We start from the raw sequence: 18,581 nt of genomic DNA on the forward strand, positions 1-18,581 counted from the left end.
GAGGATTAAAATATTCATCATGCCCAACAATTTTCCATCATATCTTTAAGAGATGCATCGATTTAGATTTACACTGAACAGATAGGTTACCAAACCACACTGTGATACCATATCTAAGAATGCTTTCAAGTATTGCTTTATAAAACATCATCATTTTATTAAGACAAGTTTTATCACGATTCAAAATAACATCGCTTATCGACCCAGCCCTAGTTTATAATGCAAATCCAATTAGATTGTTTTGTAAACAAAGCAAATCTCTCATATAATATATTTAAAAGACAGAAAATATTACTTTAACTGTATTGTAAATAAATAATATAAACATTTGATATTATTCATAATATTACAGGATCTAATATAAAAACTGATTAAATATATATTTACAAACATTTAAATAAGTAAATAAATAGACTCTTTGTATTTGTGCACGGGCAGACTCCATGTAGGTCTACTCATTATAAATACTGACAAGTTTGATTGGCTATAAATCAGCATAATTAACAGTTTATGACAGGGCAGCTGAATGGCGATCAATCCCTACATCCATCATAGATGCCGCTTCTGTAAAATCGGTCAGTACATATCAAAAGATCTGGGTTTATATTCAGCAGAATTGAAAGATCTTTTAAAAATCCCAAATCCCTTAGTTTTAAATATGATTTCCATATGGTTTGACATAAAAAATTAAGTGCCTGCTATCCCTTATCTTGTTTTAATCCAATTTGGAGCAATGAAAATTTAAACCAAGTATGTTAGATGCAGGATTCAAGATATGGGCAGAGAAGGCAATTAGAAAGATAGCAGATTTATATGCTAACAATATTCTAGTGTCATTTCAGGAAATTGTTAGTACATACAATATTCTTGCAAAACATTCCTTTAAGTATTTACAAATAATAGATTTTGTCCTCAAATCACAAAATAATTATCTGGATATTCCATCATTGTCTGTTTTGGAAAAAGTAAAAACAAGTGTTTTAGCGAAGGTTTATTTCTGCATTATACAAGATGCTGGTGTCAGGATCAAAGGAATCTTCAAACAGTAAATTGGAAGCTTGGAGACGAGATCTTAAGAATAATAGGAAGCTCAATCACTAACAATGAACACTCGTCTGAAACTGTTGCAACGTAAGTGGTAAATGAGGATTTACATAATTCCATTTTTTTGCATAAAAATAATGAAAATATTCCAGTTACTTGCTTGAGATGCAGGGACCTTAAAAGAACGCTGCATCTCTGCATATGGGAATGTAAAGGGATACAGAACATCTGGAAAGGTGTGAAGGAAATGATAGAAAAGATTCTTGAGGTTTATATACCAATGTCTCTTTTATTTTTTTATTTCATTCATATCCCAAGGAGATCAAGTTAAAAAAGATGGAGCATATATTTATGAAATAATTCTGACTTCAGCTGTGTGTATTCTGTAAGTGGAACGGCTTATTTCTTTAAATTGGAAAAGTATATGGGCACCAAATACAGGCCGTTGGCTGAAAAAAATGGTAACAAGCGTGACAATGAAAAAAAATAACTTGGATGTTAAGAAATAAATACATAATTTTAGATAGAGTTTGAGGACCTCCTATGTTGTTTTTAAAGGGTGGTGGAGTCGGAACTGTTTTACTAGAAGGTTAGTAAAAGAGGTGAAATTATATTCTGATGTAAAATACTGAGGAGCCTTTTGTTTTGTTTGTGTATTTGTTTGCTTGTTGGTTTTTGTTATATCTGGCACATGGAAATGTGTATGTACATGGTAAAATATGCTAAAAAAGAATTTGAAAAAAAATTGAGGGGAACACTTAAAAATAATGGTCCATTAGTTAACGTACTTACTAAAATGAACAAACAATCAATACATTTATGATGGTATTTATTAATCGTAGTTAATATTACCTAAATTAAATGTTAGTTCATGTTAACCCACAGTGCATTAACTAATGTTAACAAGCACAACTTTAAATTTTAATAATGCATTAGCAAATGTTAAACTACAATTAATAAATGCTTTACAACATTATTCATACTTGGTTAATATAATTTTAAATATATTAACGAATGGACCACTATTCTAAAGTGTTACCAAGATCTGTAATGACAGACAAAACAAATAGTGGCCAAGTAATAAAATCCGTTTGTAATAAAGCTAGATGTGGACCCATCGGGAAGGAGGCGGTAGAGAACCAACCAATGTCTAACACATTTTAATAATGAAAATAAACCTCCTTGACCACTGCCGCACACACATAACAATGACTGGTTCTCTCTCCTCCCTTCTTACCCCTTTTGGAGCTTTTACACTGTAAAAAAATAAAACAGGGGCAACACAGTGGCGCAGTAGGTAGTACTGTCATCTCACAGCAAGGAGGTCGCTGGGTCGCTGGTTCGAACCTCGGCTCAGTTGGCGTTTCTGTGTGGAGTTTGCATGTTCTCCCTGCCTTCGCGTGGGTTTCCTCCGGGGTGCTCCGGTTTCCCCCACAGTCCAAAGACATGCGGTACAGGTGAATTGGGTAGGCTAAATTGTCCATAGTGTATGAGTGTGTGTGTGAATGTGTGAATGTGTGTGTGTGGATGTTTCCCAGAGATGGGTTGCGGCTGGAAGAGCATCCGCTGGGTAAAAACTTGCTGGATAAGTTGGCGGTTCATTCCGCTAAGGCGACCCCGGTTAATAAAGGGATTAAGCCGACAAGAAAATGAATGAATGAATGAAAAATAAAACAGTATATACTCATTAAAAAATTAGGTAACAGATTACAAGCAATATTATTAATTAAATTCAACAAATATGGTTGAGTAACAATTAATTAAATTGGCTTATTTAAAAGAAGCCATTTAAAATGAGTAACTGCAAACAGTACTTATAAAAATAACACATTTTAACCAAAATTATTGATCGCTGTAACAGAAACTGATTGAGAATTTGAAAATGCTCATTTTAATCAAGTTCGATTTAATTAATATTTTCTTTTTTTTTAATTATTCAAAATTAATAGATAAATTATTATAATAAAATAGATTAGATTTTGTTAGACATTAAGTAATTTCAAAACAAAACAAGCCCTAAAAACAGGAAGCTAATTTTATTAAATATAACATGTTAAATTAAATGAAATCTACAAGGCCAAAGAATGACTTTTTTCAGTGTAAGTGGGACTTGAGACCGGTTTGGAAAACAGGTGCATGGTGGCCAGCTCTAATAAAATTTTCAAGCTCAATGACAATTCAAAACTTTCCCAAGAAGACTGAAAAGCAGCTCTCTTTTTAATCTTTTTTTTTTCACATTAACCCTTTTTTCACAAGATATCTGGCGTTTCTATCACTCATTTCTCACGTGATACTTCAATTTGTGCATTAATGCAGGGTGAAGGAAACCCATTTAAATCTCCTGGACAGGAATGGAGAATCAGCCAATAATGCTTGTAGAAAACTGCACCTGACTAATAGATAATTGACTGCGGAATGAAGGATGAGGCCAGAAAGAGAAACAGGGAAGAAAAAGTACAAAGTCAGCCTGTCTTGGTTTGGTTTTATAGTTTGAAAGAATAGCACAAGGGAATGTGTGTTTTGTTTGTTCTTCTAAGTATCAATTATAATGTCAGATATTAATTACTGCAATGTTCTTCACAACTACAGAGTCATTGTTTTGACAGCACGGAGTTGCTCAAAGTAACACTGTGTCTGTGCTCTGAGGTTTGCGTGGTCAGCGTTGTTGGCTCAGATTGGCTGTTGTGATTACAGGGCACGGTCACTGTGTTTCTTCACCACACACACGCCTGTTCTCTGGTTTCCTTTGGCATAAACTAATGATATCAAATACAGTGCAAGGCCTAGATAAGGGTGTTTTCCAATGGTTATATAAAGAAATAATAATAAATGAATAAAAACATGATCATATTATTAAAAAAAAAGAAGAATGTGTATAAAATTGTCAGAAAAATTATAAAGGCATCAAAATAAACTATTACTTTAATTATATTAATTTAATTTATCTATCTAATTATATTTTTAATGACTTAAGTGTTGCTGCAGTATTATTATTGCTATATTTATAAATAATAAAGCAACATGTTCAAGTTATAGGCAATTTGAATAAAAAATATAGCTTTAATTTATGGTCAATAAAAAGGAAATTTTAATAAAAAGAAAAAGTCATAGTCACTTTTAAAATGTACATATTTTAAGCAGATTTCTAATTATATTTTAGCAAAGAACACTTAAAATTTTTTAGTTAGATTTAATATACAAAATCCTAATGTACACTATGGAAAGAATATTGTAAGATTACAATTAAATTGTATTTTGATCATGATAACTTTTAACATTAACATTATTTTTTATTAATTATTATAACATTTGGTTACACTATTTTAAGGAGATGTAGTTACAGCATACTCATTCATTTAACTACTGAGTAATGTTAATTCATTATGTGTACTTACTGTACTATAGGGCTGCACAGTATATCGGTTTAGCACTGCTATCACAATGTGCACATCCGCAATAGTCACATCGCAGGATCTGCAATGTTCAGTTATGATTATTGTTAACCAGGGAACCGTTAAGGACAGGGAAGAATAGTGAAGTTAAAGCAGAGTTTAACCAAAATGGAGTTTTTCATTTGCACATGTTTTTAAGGCCTGACAGCATTCAAAGTGTTCAAGCACAAGAAATTGTACCATTTGTAACTTTAATAAAGAATAATTTAGAAAAATTTATACAGTAAAGACTTTTGCAGTGTTATTTTACTTTTGATTATTCAAATTCTGCAGCTAAATACTATTGGATTCCCAAAAACCATAAAACACTGTTTATTTCACTGTTATTTTTGGCTTTAACTAGTTCATTTTCAACCTTTTTATGAACGATTCACTATCCTACGGAATCAGTACAATTGATCTAAATCACAGGTCTCAAACTCGATTCCTGTAAGGGCTTCTTGGAGGGCAGTTTTGCTCCAACCCTAATTAAACACAACTGATCCAAGTAATCAATGTGTTCAAGAGACTACTAGAGACTATTAAGCAGGTCTGAGTTTAAGGTGTTTGAAACTAAACTATGCAGAGCTGTAGCCCTCCAGGAATTGAGTTTGAGATCATTGATCTAAATGAACAAAAATTTTTTAAAAAGGACTAAGTCATGTGGGGAAATTGTTTATATATTGCAATATTTAGCACAGAAAAACAAAATATCGCAATGTTAGATTTTTCCAATATTGTGCAGCCCTAACTTACTACATGGATGAAGCTAGAATGTGGGTTAGGTTTAGCATTAGTTGTGCATAATTCAATGTAATAACTATAGTAAGTGTATGGAACATTATGTTACCTGTTACAGGAATACTAATATAGTACATTAAAGCAAATGTTGAATAAAACAAATACATTACAAAAACACTTTAGTTTTATTTAGACCACATTATGTACCTTAGGGACTTTTTTTACATTTGTTAAAGATGTTATCAAAAATAATTTATTTTAAAAACTAACTGACAAGTACTAGATCAAATTATTACTAGATTACAAGTGCGAAAATCTTAAATATTAATCAAATATACAACAGTGTCTGACATAACAAACAAATAACTGTCTAGTAACCAAGATTGTACGCATACACTGTGCTTCTGCATTAATTCCCATCTCAGGATAGTTATATTAAGTATATTTGGCTGCAGCCCAAGAGTGCAATTATCATCCCAGCATATCCTTCATTTACAGCATGAGAGGGACTCAAAGTGATGATGTCTTGAACGAGCAGACGTGTCTCTTACCCGGATGGCGGCTTTATTGCAGAAGACTTTATTAATGGCGAGCCAGGTGGGCAGATCCAGCATGTTCTGCAGCACCTCCTCATCCAGCTCCAGGTTGGTAAGCTGGCCCTCCCCTTTCAGAGTGCTCAGATTAATCTTATCTGGAGACAGGTTCTTAGCAAACCTGCAGACAGAGAGAAAAAGAAGGGGGGAAAAGTCAGTACAAATAAAAGTAACACATCATGAAAATGTGACTTTTCAGTGTTTAAACGCTGTGTAATTCTACCAACCTCAAAAAGCACAGAACCAAGAAAAACCCGATAATTTTATATTACTAAACTAAAAAGTGCCATTCAGATTTTACTTATTTACCACAATCCCCATTTACAATGTCGGTGCCTGATAAACACTCCAAATGTTCTAGTTGGATGAAGCAATGAACATGAAAGTCTCAGCAGACTCCTGACATCTGAGCCACTGAGAACATTGCAGCTGAGTATCATTTTTGGAGGAAAAATTCCAAAGACAGTAAACACATTTAGGTATTTTACATTTTCATTGTCAAGGGTCAGTTCAACATGGTTTATGAAGGAGGGGTCAATGCTTTGTGCACAACAAGTATGTCATGTTTTCAAATGGTCTTTATGAATGTGCTTGTTAGCTATATATACTTGAATTGTGTACAGTATATAGCCCAAAAAAGGCTACTGGAAGTGAAAAGACAGGGGACTGTAAAACCCATTCATTTCAATGGCTTGACCAAAGCGCATAGTATCAACTAGCTTAAATGCATTAGTCGGTTTAAATAAGTTTAAAGTTTAAATTGTCTCACAATTCAATTATTAAATTAGTTTTAAATTAGCTCAATATTCCGATCAAGAATCCATTAACATTTCTATGCATGTACTGTACCACTCGAGCTCACTGGAAAAGAAAGTCAAAAAGAGATTAGTGTGTTGTTGTTGTTTTTTTTAAATATATTTTAAGTTATAAGTTCAATTTAAAACATCTTACACAATTAGGCTACATTATAATATTTAAACAAGTACTAAATACTTATTGCAAACCATATTTGGTTTCATTTTTTATCAAGTGCATGCAGAAATTTCAGTTTCGACCCTAAATTTTTTTTATTTTGGTGCATACTGTACCTATTGTTAACATGCTGAACAGCTAATGGTAAAGCTACAATCGCCTCTGACTGCATTCAGCATACCATACCATACCACTCAGTGGAAATGGGTCATTAGTTTTAACCCAAAACGCTCCATGTAAGTGTTATAATTCATAAACACTTTTAATTATGCAAAGTAGTACAGTTTATGTTTTCTGTGAAGATTAGAGAAATATATTAATGTTATCATGTTTGTGTCGCTAATGTGTGATGTTTATTTACAAAGGACTGACAGAGAGATAGCATACTAGTTTAATTAATCAACTTTACTCCACAACAACTACAGTTACACAATTAAATGTATAATGCTAAAACGTCTTGGCGGCATCCTGAAGCTGACAGCTTTTTGTACGTGATTTAAACAGGTTTTAATTCGCCACTGGTCATCTCTGACATTTGAGTGAGATTTGTTGGTTTTATTGTTTCAGTCAAAATAGCATGTACAGGCCCCACCCTCTTCTGTAAAGCAGCAGCTCATTTGCATTTAAAGAGACACACACATAATACAGTTCTTTTTGTACATGCTCAAATAAGAGCAAATAGCTATAATAAATGATTCACAGACACATGCCTTGGGCACCAGTGATTTATTTTACATATTACGAAAAAGGGGATAATAAGTTCCCTTGGTTAAAATAAAATGAGTGGAAAAAACACACACACATACTGCAGTTTTCGATTATGGTTTAATGGCACTTTCTCTAGACTGTAATTACAGCTTTACAAGCAGACAGACCGGTGAGCTGTCCTGCTGCTGCCACCCACCATTAGAACTGCATGTGGGAGATCATATGTGCAAATGCTTACCTTCAATAAACTACTGTTCACTGGTTACATAAGCGTCAGTACACCAACTATACTGTATGTACTAGAAAAAAGTCGTCTTCACAGATGACATAAAAACACAACCACTCATTTTCAATGAAGAGTTGTTTTAAGTTTAGTTTAATGCACAATTAAAAGTTTTTTAACTCATCTAACATAAATACTATTATTAAAACAAGTATTGTAAGTATTGATTTTCAATTATTGCTTGGGCATCAGGATTACATAAAAGACTTAATTTAATTAAATAATTAATAACATAAAATTAGTACTGTATAATATAAAAAACTAATTAATCACTTAAATAATATACAAAAATTCTGTACACAGTTGCAAAATAATACAAAACTAATTTTTCCTTAATACCAAACATAACACAAATCATTTTCAATGAAGAGTTGCACTAAGTTCAAGATGATACTTACATTATAATAAATCAATAATCCAGTAAAACTATAACAAAAATGCATAAAATATTAAACTTTATATTTTGAAAGTGAAAAAAAAAAAGTAGAAAGGTCAACTTTAACATGTCAACTTTGACATGGTCAACTTTGCCACATGTGTACTCATTTCACCCTCAGCAAACCTGGAAACCATTCATCATAAATATTAAACAATGTAGCCTTGGGCTATATAAAGTATTTGCCCATTATTTGTTTTACATGGCAAGCTATTCACTCAGTATTCATCAGTCCACCTCATCATGATCATTAACATGAGTGTAAATGTTCCCAACATTGTGCTCTTTTACCTCAGACAAAAAGGCGGGAAAATGACAACACCAAATTATCAGCCATTAAAACGACTACATTTGCATTTAAAGGTCACAGACAAGCTTCCAATTTCCATCTGCTTACTCATAAAACACAATCCACAACAAAATGAAATGATTTTGGTGGAAAATTTTACCACATAGCCATACTTGAGCTTTGAATCTGCATTGGTTTCAGTGGCCATGACCTTCTATTTCAGCGCTGATTGATTTTTCAGTTAATGTTTAAGAGTGTTCCCGAAAGAGCAATTATCTCCGAATGGCTTGATAACACAACTCATTTGTTATCATCATTTCCTTCAGTTGTTTTAGCACTGCGGGCTAATGACACAAACAGGTCAGGGTGTGGAAAAACTGGTCACCGAAATCCAGGATGTCGTCAAGGTCAATGCTAGTCTGGGTGATGTGTGGTTTTTGTGTGTCATGAATAGCTTGAAGATGTCGAATGGCCTGTTTATTTGACTTTCAGTGCGGTTTCAACACCACATCGAATGACACAAGCTAGCTTAAAAAAATCAGTCCATCGAGAGTCAGAGTCAGCTGTGTAATTAGGTCTCAGACTAGGTGTAATCTGTGTTTGTGAATGACCAGTTAATCCTGTTTCACAACTATTTCATTCTGACAGGATCAAATAAAGTGCTCTGTATAAAAGAGCACAATGCGTTTATTATAAAGACTCATTAAGGAGTGACAATTGCTATTAACCACTTCAAAACATCTCACACTGAGTGTTTAAATGCTGCACTGAGATAAACACTGGCCTGGAAACCTAGAAACAACTGTACTTTCCTTTGTGTAGGTAGAGCGAGAAGAAATAAAGGTGGTTTACAGCTTCTGTGTTTCCAAGGACTGAATGAGGAGGATGAAAGTTTCTAAAGGTCGGAAAGCCATGGCAGTTTCAAAGGAAATGAAACAAAATAACAAAAGGATAAAAAACGTTAAACGAAAAAATTATTTAAATCCATAATAAATGTATTAAATATAAATAAAAAATAATAAACTAGAAAATTTAATTGTGTTAAAATAGTAACTCAATAATAAAAATATAAAAAAAATTAAATTATACATTACAATAATTATTATCAAATAACATATTATTATATTATATAGTACATTAAATGTTTAATTCCATAATGTAATGTAAAATTTTCTGCAATATCGATCCTAAGGTGCGAGTAAAAAAGGTTTTATTTACATTTTTTGTTTTTTAGGACAACAGTATCTCCAGCAGAAACATATCCAAAGATGTCGTTTTAAATTGTAAAAAAAATAAATAAAAAAATATCAGTGTTTTTGAAAAAAATGAAGACAGAAGTCAATAATTAATTTTAATTATTTAGCCTGACTTGTTTACTGTTAATTTGTTTTTAAATGTTTCCCAAGTTAAAATATATTGTGTACAAAGGTGTAAAAAGGTTTTGTTTTGTACCCAGACACTTAAAAATAATATATTTTAAAGCAGTAATTACAATACCGTGATACCGTCAAACCGTGATATTAATATCCAAGGTTATCATACCGTAAGAATCTTATCCCGGCCCATGCCTACACCTAAAGCGCTTCCAAATCATGAGGGGGGTCTCTCCACACCAACACCAGTGTGCAGCATCCACTTGGATGGGTCGATGGCAGCCAAAGGCCAGTGCGCTCACCACACACCAGCTAGGTGGAGTGGAGAGACAGCCAATTCAGTGGATGGGGATGATTAGTAGGCCATGATGGTTAAGAGCTTAAAGGGAAGTTAGCCAGGGCACCGGGGTTCTCTTTATAAGAAGTCCCATGTGATTTTTAATGACCACAGAGAGTCAGGACCTCGGTTTAACATCTCATCCGAAAGATGGCACCCACTGACAGTTTAGTGTTCCCTTCACTATACTGGGGCATTAAGATCACACAGACTGCAGGTTAAGTGCCCCCTGCGTGCCTCACCAACACCATTTCCAACAGCAACCTAGTTTTCCCATGTGGTTGCCCATCCAGGAACTGACCAGACTCAGCCCTGCTTAGCTTCAGTAAGTAACCAGTCTAAAAAAATACAAAAACATCAATGAAAAAAAAAAAGAATGAAAAGAAAAAAAAAAGAATGTAAATAAAAACAAAAACAAAAAAACCTTAACTTAAAAACTTAAATTAACAAAATAAAGATTATTGAAAATAAACAAAACATCTAAATATAGTTTCCCTAAGAAAAGTCTAAATCAAATAAAAAAAAGACTATTAAAGAAACAAATGACTTGCACTTAATCTTAAACTAAAACTTAAATACAAATGTAATTAACCTGAACAAAGACATTTATTGTAAACCAAGATAGACAAACTTAAATCACACAAAATGACCTAAATGAAATTCAAATAGATCAATAAAAATATATATTAAAACTAAAATTAAACAATAAATAAAAGCATGAGTTCTATAGAAAGATCAATGTATGGAGGCGAGAAATATAAAAAAAAAAAAAGGCCGAGGAATGTCTTTTTTCTTCATCTTCAGAGCCTTACGTTGTAAATTATTAAACCGCCGCAGTGCAATGAGCCCTGTGTGGGCTTGTTCATCACTATGTATGTGTGAAACAAACCCAACAAGAGGCAGAATGTGTGAAAACATGCAAACTTCCATTAATGTGCCTTTTGAAAATGAACCATGAATAGCCTGGCCTGCGCATTACGTAGCCGTGCTCGGCGAACGGTTAAATATTCATTCAGACACAGCCTACCTTCAGTGCTAGATATCGGGTATCAGGTCAGTCCTCCGAACGCTTCACCACTACAGTGAAGAGATGGGACTCCCGCCAGCCAGATGACATCAGGTGGGCTCAGATCAACTACACCACATCTATTAGCAAACTCAGGTAAACACATCTGTAGTCAGCTCTAATGGACTAGCGCTTAAAATAGCTCATCCAAAATGAAACCTTTCTAAATTACTCATTCCAAGACCATCTAAGATGTGCTGTATCATATTTAAGCTGAAACCATAGTCCTTGTTGATTCATTAAATGCAAGTCCAATAAAAAATAAAATCAATAAAAAAACAAACACACACAGCCAACGCAAACTTAATAAGTGTTTCTTTTGACAATGTACTGAGGACTTATGAAGCAAAATGGGATGTATGTTGAAGAAACTGAACATTAATAAAAACTTTATTACCTACAAGTTTAGCAAACAGTTTGATTGTACTGATATGTTTTTTTTTTACATCCCGTTACGTCTGGTGTAGACATGACTTCCACTATTGCTTGCACTACTGTTGGGCAACGTAAACAAAGTTTAATTAATAGCAAATATTGCATTGGACGATAACATCAGATCATTTTGCTTCATAAGACAAAAGGTACACTAATGTACAAAAGCTGTCAGTAGGACAACACCTTTTCAAAAGTTAGCCTACACTCTTGTACTTTTTACATATAGATTTTTAGGCTTGTCACAATAGTCAATATATCGACTTATCGCACAACACTTGGACATGACCTCAATCATTTTTGGTGATGCAATATACATGGATGCCTAGATCCGAAATTCTCAATATTTTTAACACATGTATTGTTATGCGGAGTTAGATCTCTTTCTTGACTTCACACAGAAATAGCAACGTGTGCGGCATGACATCACTTTGTAGCAGAGACGCTATTGGTTAAATGCACAGAAGCAACTTCAAGCAGAAAGCATCAGTATGTCTGCGGCAACAACATTCCCATAGCAAACCGAGTTATGTAAACTTGGAATTGCCTGCTGGGTATTTTAAGCTGAGGTGCTATTTGTTTTTTTGGTTTTATATATATTTATATTATATATATATATATATATATATTTGCTGTAGCACTAAAGTCCAAAAGTAAAGAATTTATGTTATTTATTTCTTGATTGTTCAAGCTACCTCACAGAAGCGCTCTGTTTGTTAACAAAGTCATCGAATGTTAAAATAAGGTGAATAAAAAAAAGGAACATCCTGGTATCCAGGTTTCAGTATCGGTAGATACTCAAAATCAAATGACTCAGTCTCAAGCGCAAAAAAACCTGATCGATGCATCCCTAGCAATATATAACGGCCATACATAAAAAACAATTCTATATGTTCTATATATATTCAACAATTCAGTATGGTTAAAAACACTATAGTATTTACTATAAATTACTATAGTATATTTTCATGTGGGTACCTGACAACTGACAATAGATCTGGTAGCAGATATCGCAGATTCGCAGCCTCTGTTACTTTTTACCTTGCCCTGTTTGTAAACATTTATTCCTATTTACTTGTTTAGGATATGCATTTTCACATTCAGATTCCAATGACTAATTATTAAATAGGTAAAATGACAATAATTAAATGAAATAATCTTAAAATATGATGTGTTCTTTAGAAGAGTGTACTGGCATTATGGTGCTATTATATTGTCATTTTGGCATTATATACTAAGTAGCATAAAATGGTCTTAAAATGACAATAATATCATTTATCGCAATAGATTTTGGTGCAATATATCGTACAACAAAAAAATTATATTGTGGCAGGCCTACAAATATAAACCCTTTAAGTGCTAAAATACAGCTTTGAGGTACCAATATGGATCTAGGCATGGGACGATAACCGTGATCGAGGTGTACCGCGGCTTGGAAACTTTTCTGTAACCGTAGTAGTGCTGTGCGCTGTTTGTTTAACTCTTTAAGGTTACGTGCCGACTGACTGACCTGCTGACTGACAGGTGCGTGATGCATGAGGCCAGCAAACACGACGTATAGCCGTTTCACTTTACTTCAGGACTCATTAATGTCGCTCTGTAGGTCTGTTAGAGACAGTCACAAATATTCCAAGCAAATCTAATAAATATTGGAGATATACTTTTTTTTAATAAACGCACTAAATCGCACTTCAGAAGCGTTTATTTGAGAGCGCGCAAGATCTGCGCTTGAGCAGCGTATATTTGAGGGGGCGTGCAAGAAGTTTTGTGCACGAGCAGAGGAAATCGGATGAGATTCGCATGCTCAGAGGCTATTACATGAATGTGATCCCGAATTGTAATACTGCGCTTACGACATTTGTCATTGAAATACACCACAGGTAGTTGGTAGATCTGAGTAAAAAAGGTCTGCCGCCACAGCTGGAAAAAATCCTAGAGGCAAAATGGCAAAAATGCCATTTTAAACTGTAAAGAAATCTGCGTTTTTGAAACAAATGAAGACAGCAGAAGTCCGTAAATCATTAGAATTATTTAGCCTGACATGTTTACTGCTCCAAAATATTTTAAATTTTTCCCAAATAAAAATATATTGTGTACAAAGGTGTAAAAAGGTTTTGTTTTTACCCAGATATTTAAAAATAATATATTTTAGAGCATTAATCTCAATACCGTGATACCGTGAAACCATGATGTTTATATCCAAGGTTATCGAACCGTCAGAATCTTTTACCAGCCCATGCCTATATGGATCCTCACTTACTAACTTACTCACTCACTATCCTTTGACTTAGTCTCTGATTTACCAGGGGATAGATTTTATAGATTTTGGTTGCACAATTATTGTCTGAGGAATAATCACGATAATTATGCACGATTATTTTTCATTAATTTCAAAACACTACTAATTAAAAATAAATCACATGAAAAATCCTTTATTTTAAAGTGTTATTTATTGCTGCTCAGTAACTAAATAATAATAATAACAGCACAAAATAATAATAATAAAAACAAACAATAGTTTAGACTTAAAATAAGTGAAAAACAGTTTTTGGCATTTAAATATAAGTAACATTTTTATACTGAAAATTAATGACAGAACAAAGAATAATCAAATAAAGAAATAAATATGCATAAGAACAAATAAAAACTATTTGATTTGTCTAATGTAAATCTAAGCTACATACTAGGTAGCTAGGTATTTCCCTTTTGAAGAGACCAAATGTAGTCAAAGGCTGCTGAAGTTCTGTCGTCTAAAGGCACATTTGATCAACTATATTATGAATTTGTTTGGTATTTTCCTTTTGTATTTCTTTCTCTTTGTTTTTTAGTAGAATTGTGTATAGTCCATAAAATATATGAAGCTGACCAGTCCAGTTCTTGTCACGTGACTCGCTGTGCGCTCGCAGAATTCTTTCAACCAGGTGCGCCTGGAAAGTATGAGAGCATCATTGCCAATATGCGCAAGTTGCACACCGCAATTGTAAATAATGAATTTGCGCAGGCAAAAGATGGGATATATGAGCAGCCCTTAGTTAATGGCGTCAGTGATAGTTAAAATCAGCCTTTAATCCAGTGTACGCGCGTATTGTGTACAAGCTCAGAATTATAAACTTGCGCACAGTTGGCATTACTTTGCTGAGCTGCAGCAGTTTTGTTCTCTGCAGAAACACGGTGTTGACAAGCCTTTACGATAAATAATCTGTGACGAATTAAACCACGGATAATAATGAAATCAGTAAATTGTTGCATTCCTAGTAACCACAGCAGAATGAACTGCCAGTTCCACTATGGACCCTTAAGATACAAATGTGTATCTTCTGAAAAGATACAGTTTCAGTGTCAGCTTTTGTACCTATATTTCTGAGAATGTACTGTATTCAATTTTATTTAGCATGTTTTTGACTCTCAAAGACTAGAGTTCAGCAAAAATAACTAATTTAATGTTCCACTGGTGGAAAAAAGTCACCAACATCTTGCATGGATTGAAATTCAAAGTGTAACTTTTGAGTAAACTAACCATTAAAAATTCATTTTCTATGCTGAAAACACAAAGTTTAAATTAAGGGGAGTGATTGAACAACAAAGCCAGTTGGAAAGATATCACATATTTCTACCACTGCATACCACCATACTGGAAAATCCTAGACAACAAAAGGTCATTAGAGGCATATATCCTGCCTCCTACAAAAGGAACAGTGTTATAACAGTCAACACATTCTGCCCAGGCACCCAATCCCAGCACTATTGGTGATGGTTTTGGCTCTAAACAGCACAAGACCACACTGTCAGATGCACAGATACCCATTCATACCAACCATCACATCATATGCACAAAGCTCCATAGACCGAACTAAAGAATAGCAGAGCAGACTCACACAGAATTCGCAAAGGCAAGCGCTGAATTTATGGGCTTAATATTGCAGAACGCATTAAAATATGATCACAAGTGTTCGGTTTAGCTCATTTTTACATTACAATAATGTCTTGGAGGGGGTTCAACAACCAAAAAAACATTGAAACAGAACATTTGTGAATTTCAGAGCAAACACTTGAGCTCTTTTTGTTTCTTAATTTTTAAACAAATGAGCGATTTTCCTCTCCTCAAAAAAATTCTTTGCATTTCATCACCTGTAAAACAATAGCCGCTTAGAAACCAGCACTTATTGGAGGAATTACAAAGCATGGGGATCTACTGAATGAGATGCTTGAAGGAGATTATGCCCCAGTTTTGGTGACTTATTAATCTAATGCTTTACGCCAAGGACGCAGAAGGAGAGCTCTGAATAGCCTAAACACAGCGGTTATTGACAGGACAACAGACGCCCTCATAGACCCTCAGAGGATGACACGCACATAAACAAACACAAGGCCCGCGTGAGAGGATATCTGGCCTGATAAAGCTGTCCTGAAAATGTCCCAACGGGCGACTGCATCTCAGTGCAAGGTTTTAGACAAGCCCCAGTCTATAGAGGTGTGTGGCTGAATCCTGAGAGGTGTGTGGGTGAACCCTGAGCATTGTCCAATGGGAGTCATCAGAAAAGGAGCTGAGAGACTGAACCGGAGGAAGGTCGGCATGACAATAACAATCAACAGAAGAAAAGATGAACAGCGCAGTGTAAAAGAGAGCAGACTGAGTAAAGCTTACTTGGCTTTCCTTCTGCAAGCAGACATTATTGCTCGTTTTTATGACCTACAAACACTGATCAACCACAGCTATTAGTCCAGAACTAAACCTCTTGCTATTTAAACAGAGACCTGTTAGGCATATGCTCAGTAAACCATAAACGATAAAAGCATTTATTTTTCCGAAGAGCAGAGCACAGATGATGAAGCACTGATTTTGTGATTTAAAAAAAATGGAAACTTTCCTCTCTGCTATTGTTGAAGTACTGATTAAAAATTAAACATTCTTAAGAGTAAATTGATTCGTAAATCAGACTACACGATGATTGTGCTGTATATTATTCATTTAATAAAATGGAAAGAAATAATACAGTGCTCAGCATATATACACCCCTCACAAATCTATCTTTTAAATTCATGTTTTAAACAGGAAGCAAAACAATATTATATTTGCGCATTTACATTAGATTAGTCAGTACTGAAGCCAAATCTGGAACTTAACTAACAAAATAACTTATAATAACGGTCCAAAAACTAGTACAGCCAAACGTATATGCTTTAGAAAAATATTAAATACCAATTTAAAAATTAGGAAAAATCAAGAGAAGCAAAAAAAAATTAAAAAAATTTTGTGTGTTTGTGCTTGAATGTAATTGTATTATCCTTCAATATATGTTTGGTGACTAAAATATAATTTTAATAAATATTCCTGTTTAATAAATCTGTTTTGTTTAAATACACCAAAACACATTTCCTATATTCACTGAGAAATGGATACAAATATTATAAAATAGATATGCTGAGCACTGTATGTTCAATTTGTTGAACGATCAGACAAAACAGGTCACAGATTTGATTTTATTAATGTACTCATTTCAACAAACTATGACTTGTGGTGTACTAACTCTCTTTTAAGGGCACACAGCATAAAAAATTGAGATGTAATATTAGTATAATTAATATTAATATTACTAAAGTAATACTTTACTTCAGAAAACCTTACAGAACAGTTCTCGAGTTCTTTTCCTTGAAAAAAGTAAGCTTTAAAATAATGAAAAAAAGTTACTTTCATGATTTGTTGAGTCATTTTGAATGTAATCAGTATAGTGTGATTTATTTATTTTTTTACTCCGATGTGTTTTTTAAGACCCGTGATTGTAAGATTTAAAGCAAATTTAAAGCACTTGGGAACAAGAAATTATAAAGTTTGCCACTTTACCAAAGATTAGTTGAGCTTAATTACTTTTGAACTGTCCTGTGTTATTTTAGATTTCATCATTGAATTTCTTTACCTCAATATAGTAATACACCACCAAAAACCATAATTTTTTATTTTATTAAAATTTTTATGCATATTTTGGATATTTTATGCAGATGCACGCCCCAACAAAATCATCCCAATCAATGTAAAATTGTGAATACTTCCCAAGCTGTCTCTTAAGTCATACTGTGAAATTATATTCCTATCTCAGAAATACAAAATATCGCAATATCAGTTTTTTCCAATATCAAGCAGCCCTAATTTATAGTGATGTTCCTTCAAGACTAATGCCTAGTTTAGACTGCATGATTTTAGCCATGATTTAGACTCACCGACAGGTTCTGAGAAATCGCCAACAAATGCTTGAAATCACAGGCAAATATGTGCTCCATCAGGTGAGTAACAATCACACATATGAACGGTCAAAGATGCGATCTGAGAAAAATCGCAGATGAGTCGCTGACACCCGTGAGATATTTGGCATGCTGATTCAAATCATGCCGGGTGGCATGTGTTCTGATTAAAAATAACATCAGCGATTACCTACAGCCAACGAGAGAACAGCATCCACTAGTATGGGTATCTGCAGGCCAGCGAGAGGCTGAGGGAGAAGTTAAAAGCGCTTATTTTCTGTCTATTTGGACCCAAGAAATGGAGCAAAAACTAGTTTAAATTTGGCAGGAGCACCCGTGTCTGTTTGACATGTCATCTGAGCAATACCTCAACCAGGTCGAAAAAAAAATGAAGTTGAGGAGAAATTTCTACATTTTCTAGCCTTCTAAAGGCTTCTTTCTCATGTAGTTATTAACAAAAGACCTATACATGACCTCGTGTTGTTTCTATTTCACTTCTTGCGTGTGTTTGGTTGTGAGACGTAGTTTGTGGACCGAGACAACATTGTCAGCGATTCTTCTTACTTGCATTGTAGAACCCCCAGTGACTGATCCATCTTGCAGTGTGAACACAGCAGCCATGAAAACTACCCCACTACC

The 18,581-nt window shown here is 33.9% G+C and overlaps 1 protein-coding gene across 8 annotated transcripts in view; it reads right to left on the reverse strand.

Annotated features, from left to right (window-relative positions):
* Positions 1–18,581, reverse strand: part of bltp3b (bridge-like lipid transfer protein family member 3B) — a 73,422-nt gene that overhangs the window by 48,432 nt on the left and 6,409 nt on the right. For all 8 annotated transcript variants that reach the window (XM_087247102.1, XM_087247101.1, XM_087247100.1 and 5 more), the window contains exon 2: positions 5,768–5,930. In XM_087247102.1, the coding sequence (XP_087103228.1) occupies positions 5,768–5,930 (163 nt within the window). The remainder of the gene's footprint in view (positions 1–5,767; positions 5,931–18,581) is intronic.

This window comes from Danio rerio, chromosome 4, assembly GCF_052040795.2.
Source record: "Danio rerio strain M-AB ecotype USA chromosome 4, GRCz13ab, whole genome shotgun sequence".
Classification (NCBI taxonomy): domain Eukaryota; kingdom Metazoa; phylum Chordata; class Actinopteri; order Cypriniformes; family Danionidae; genus Danio; species Danio rerio.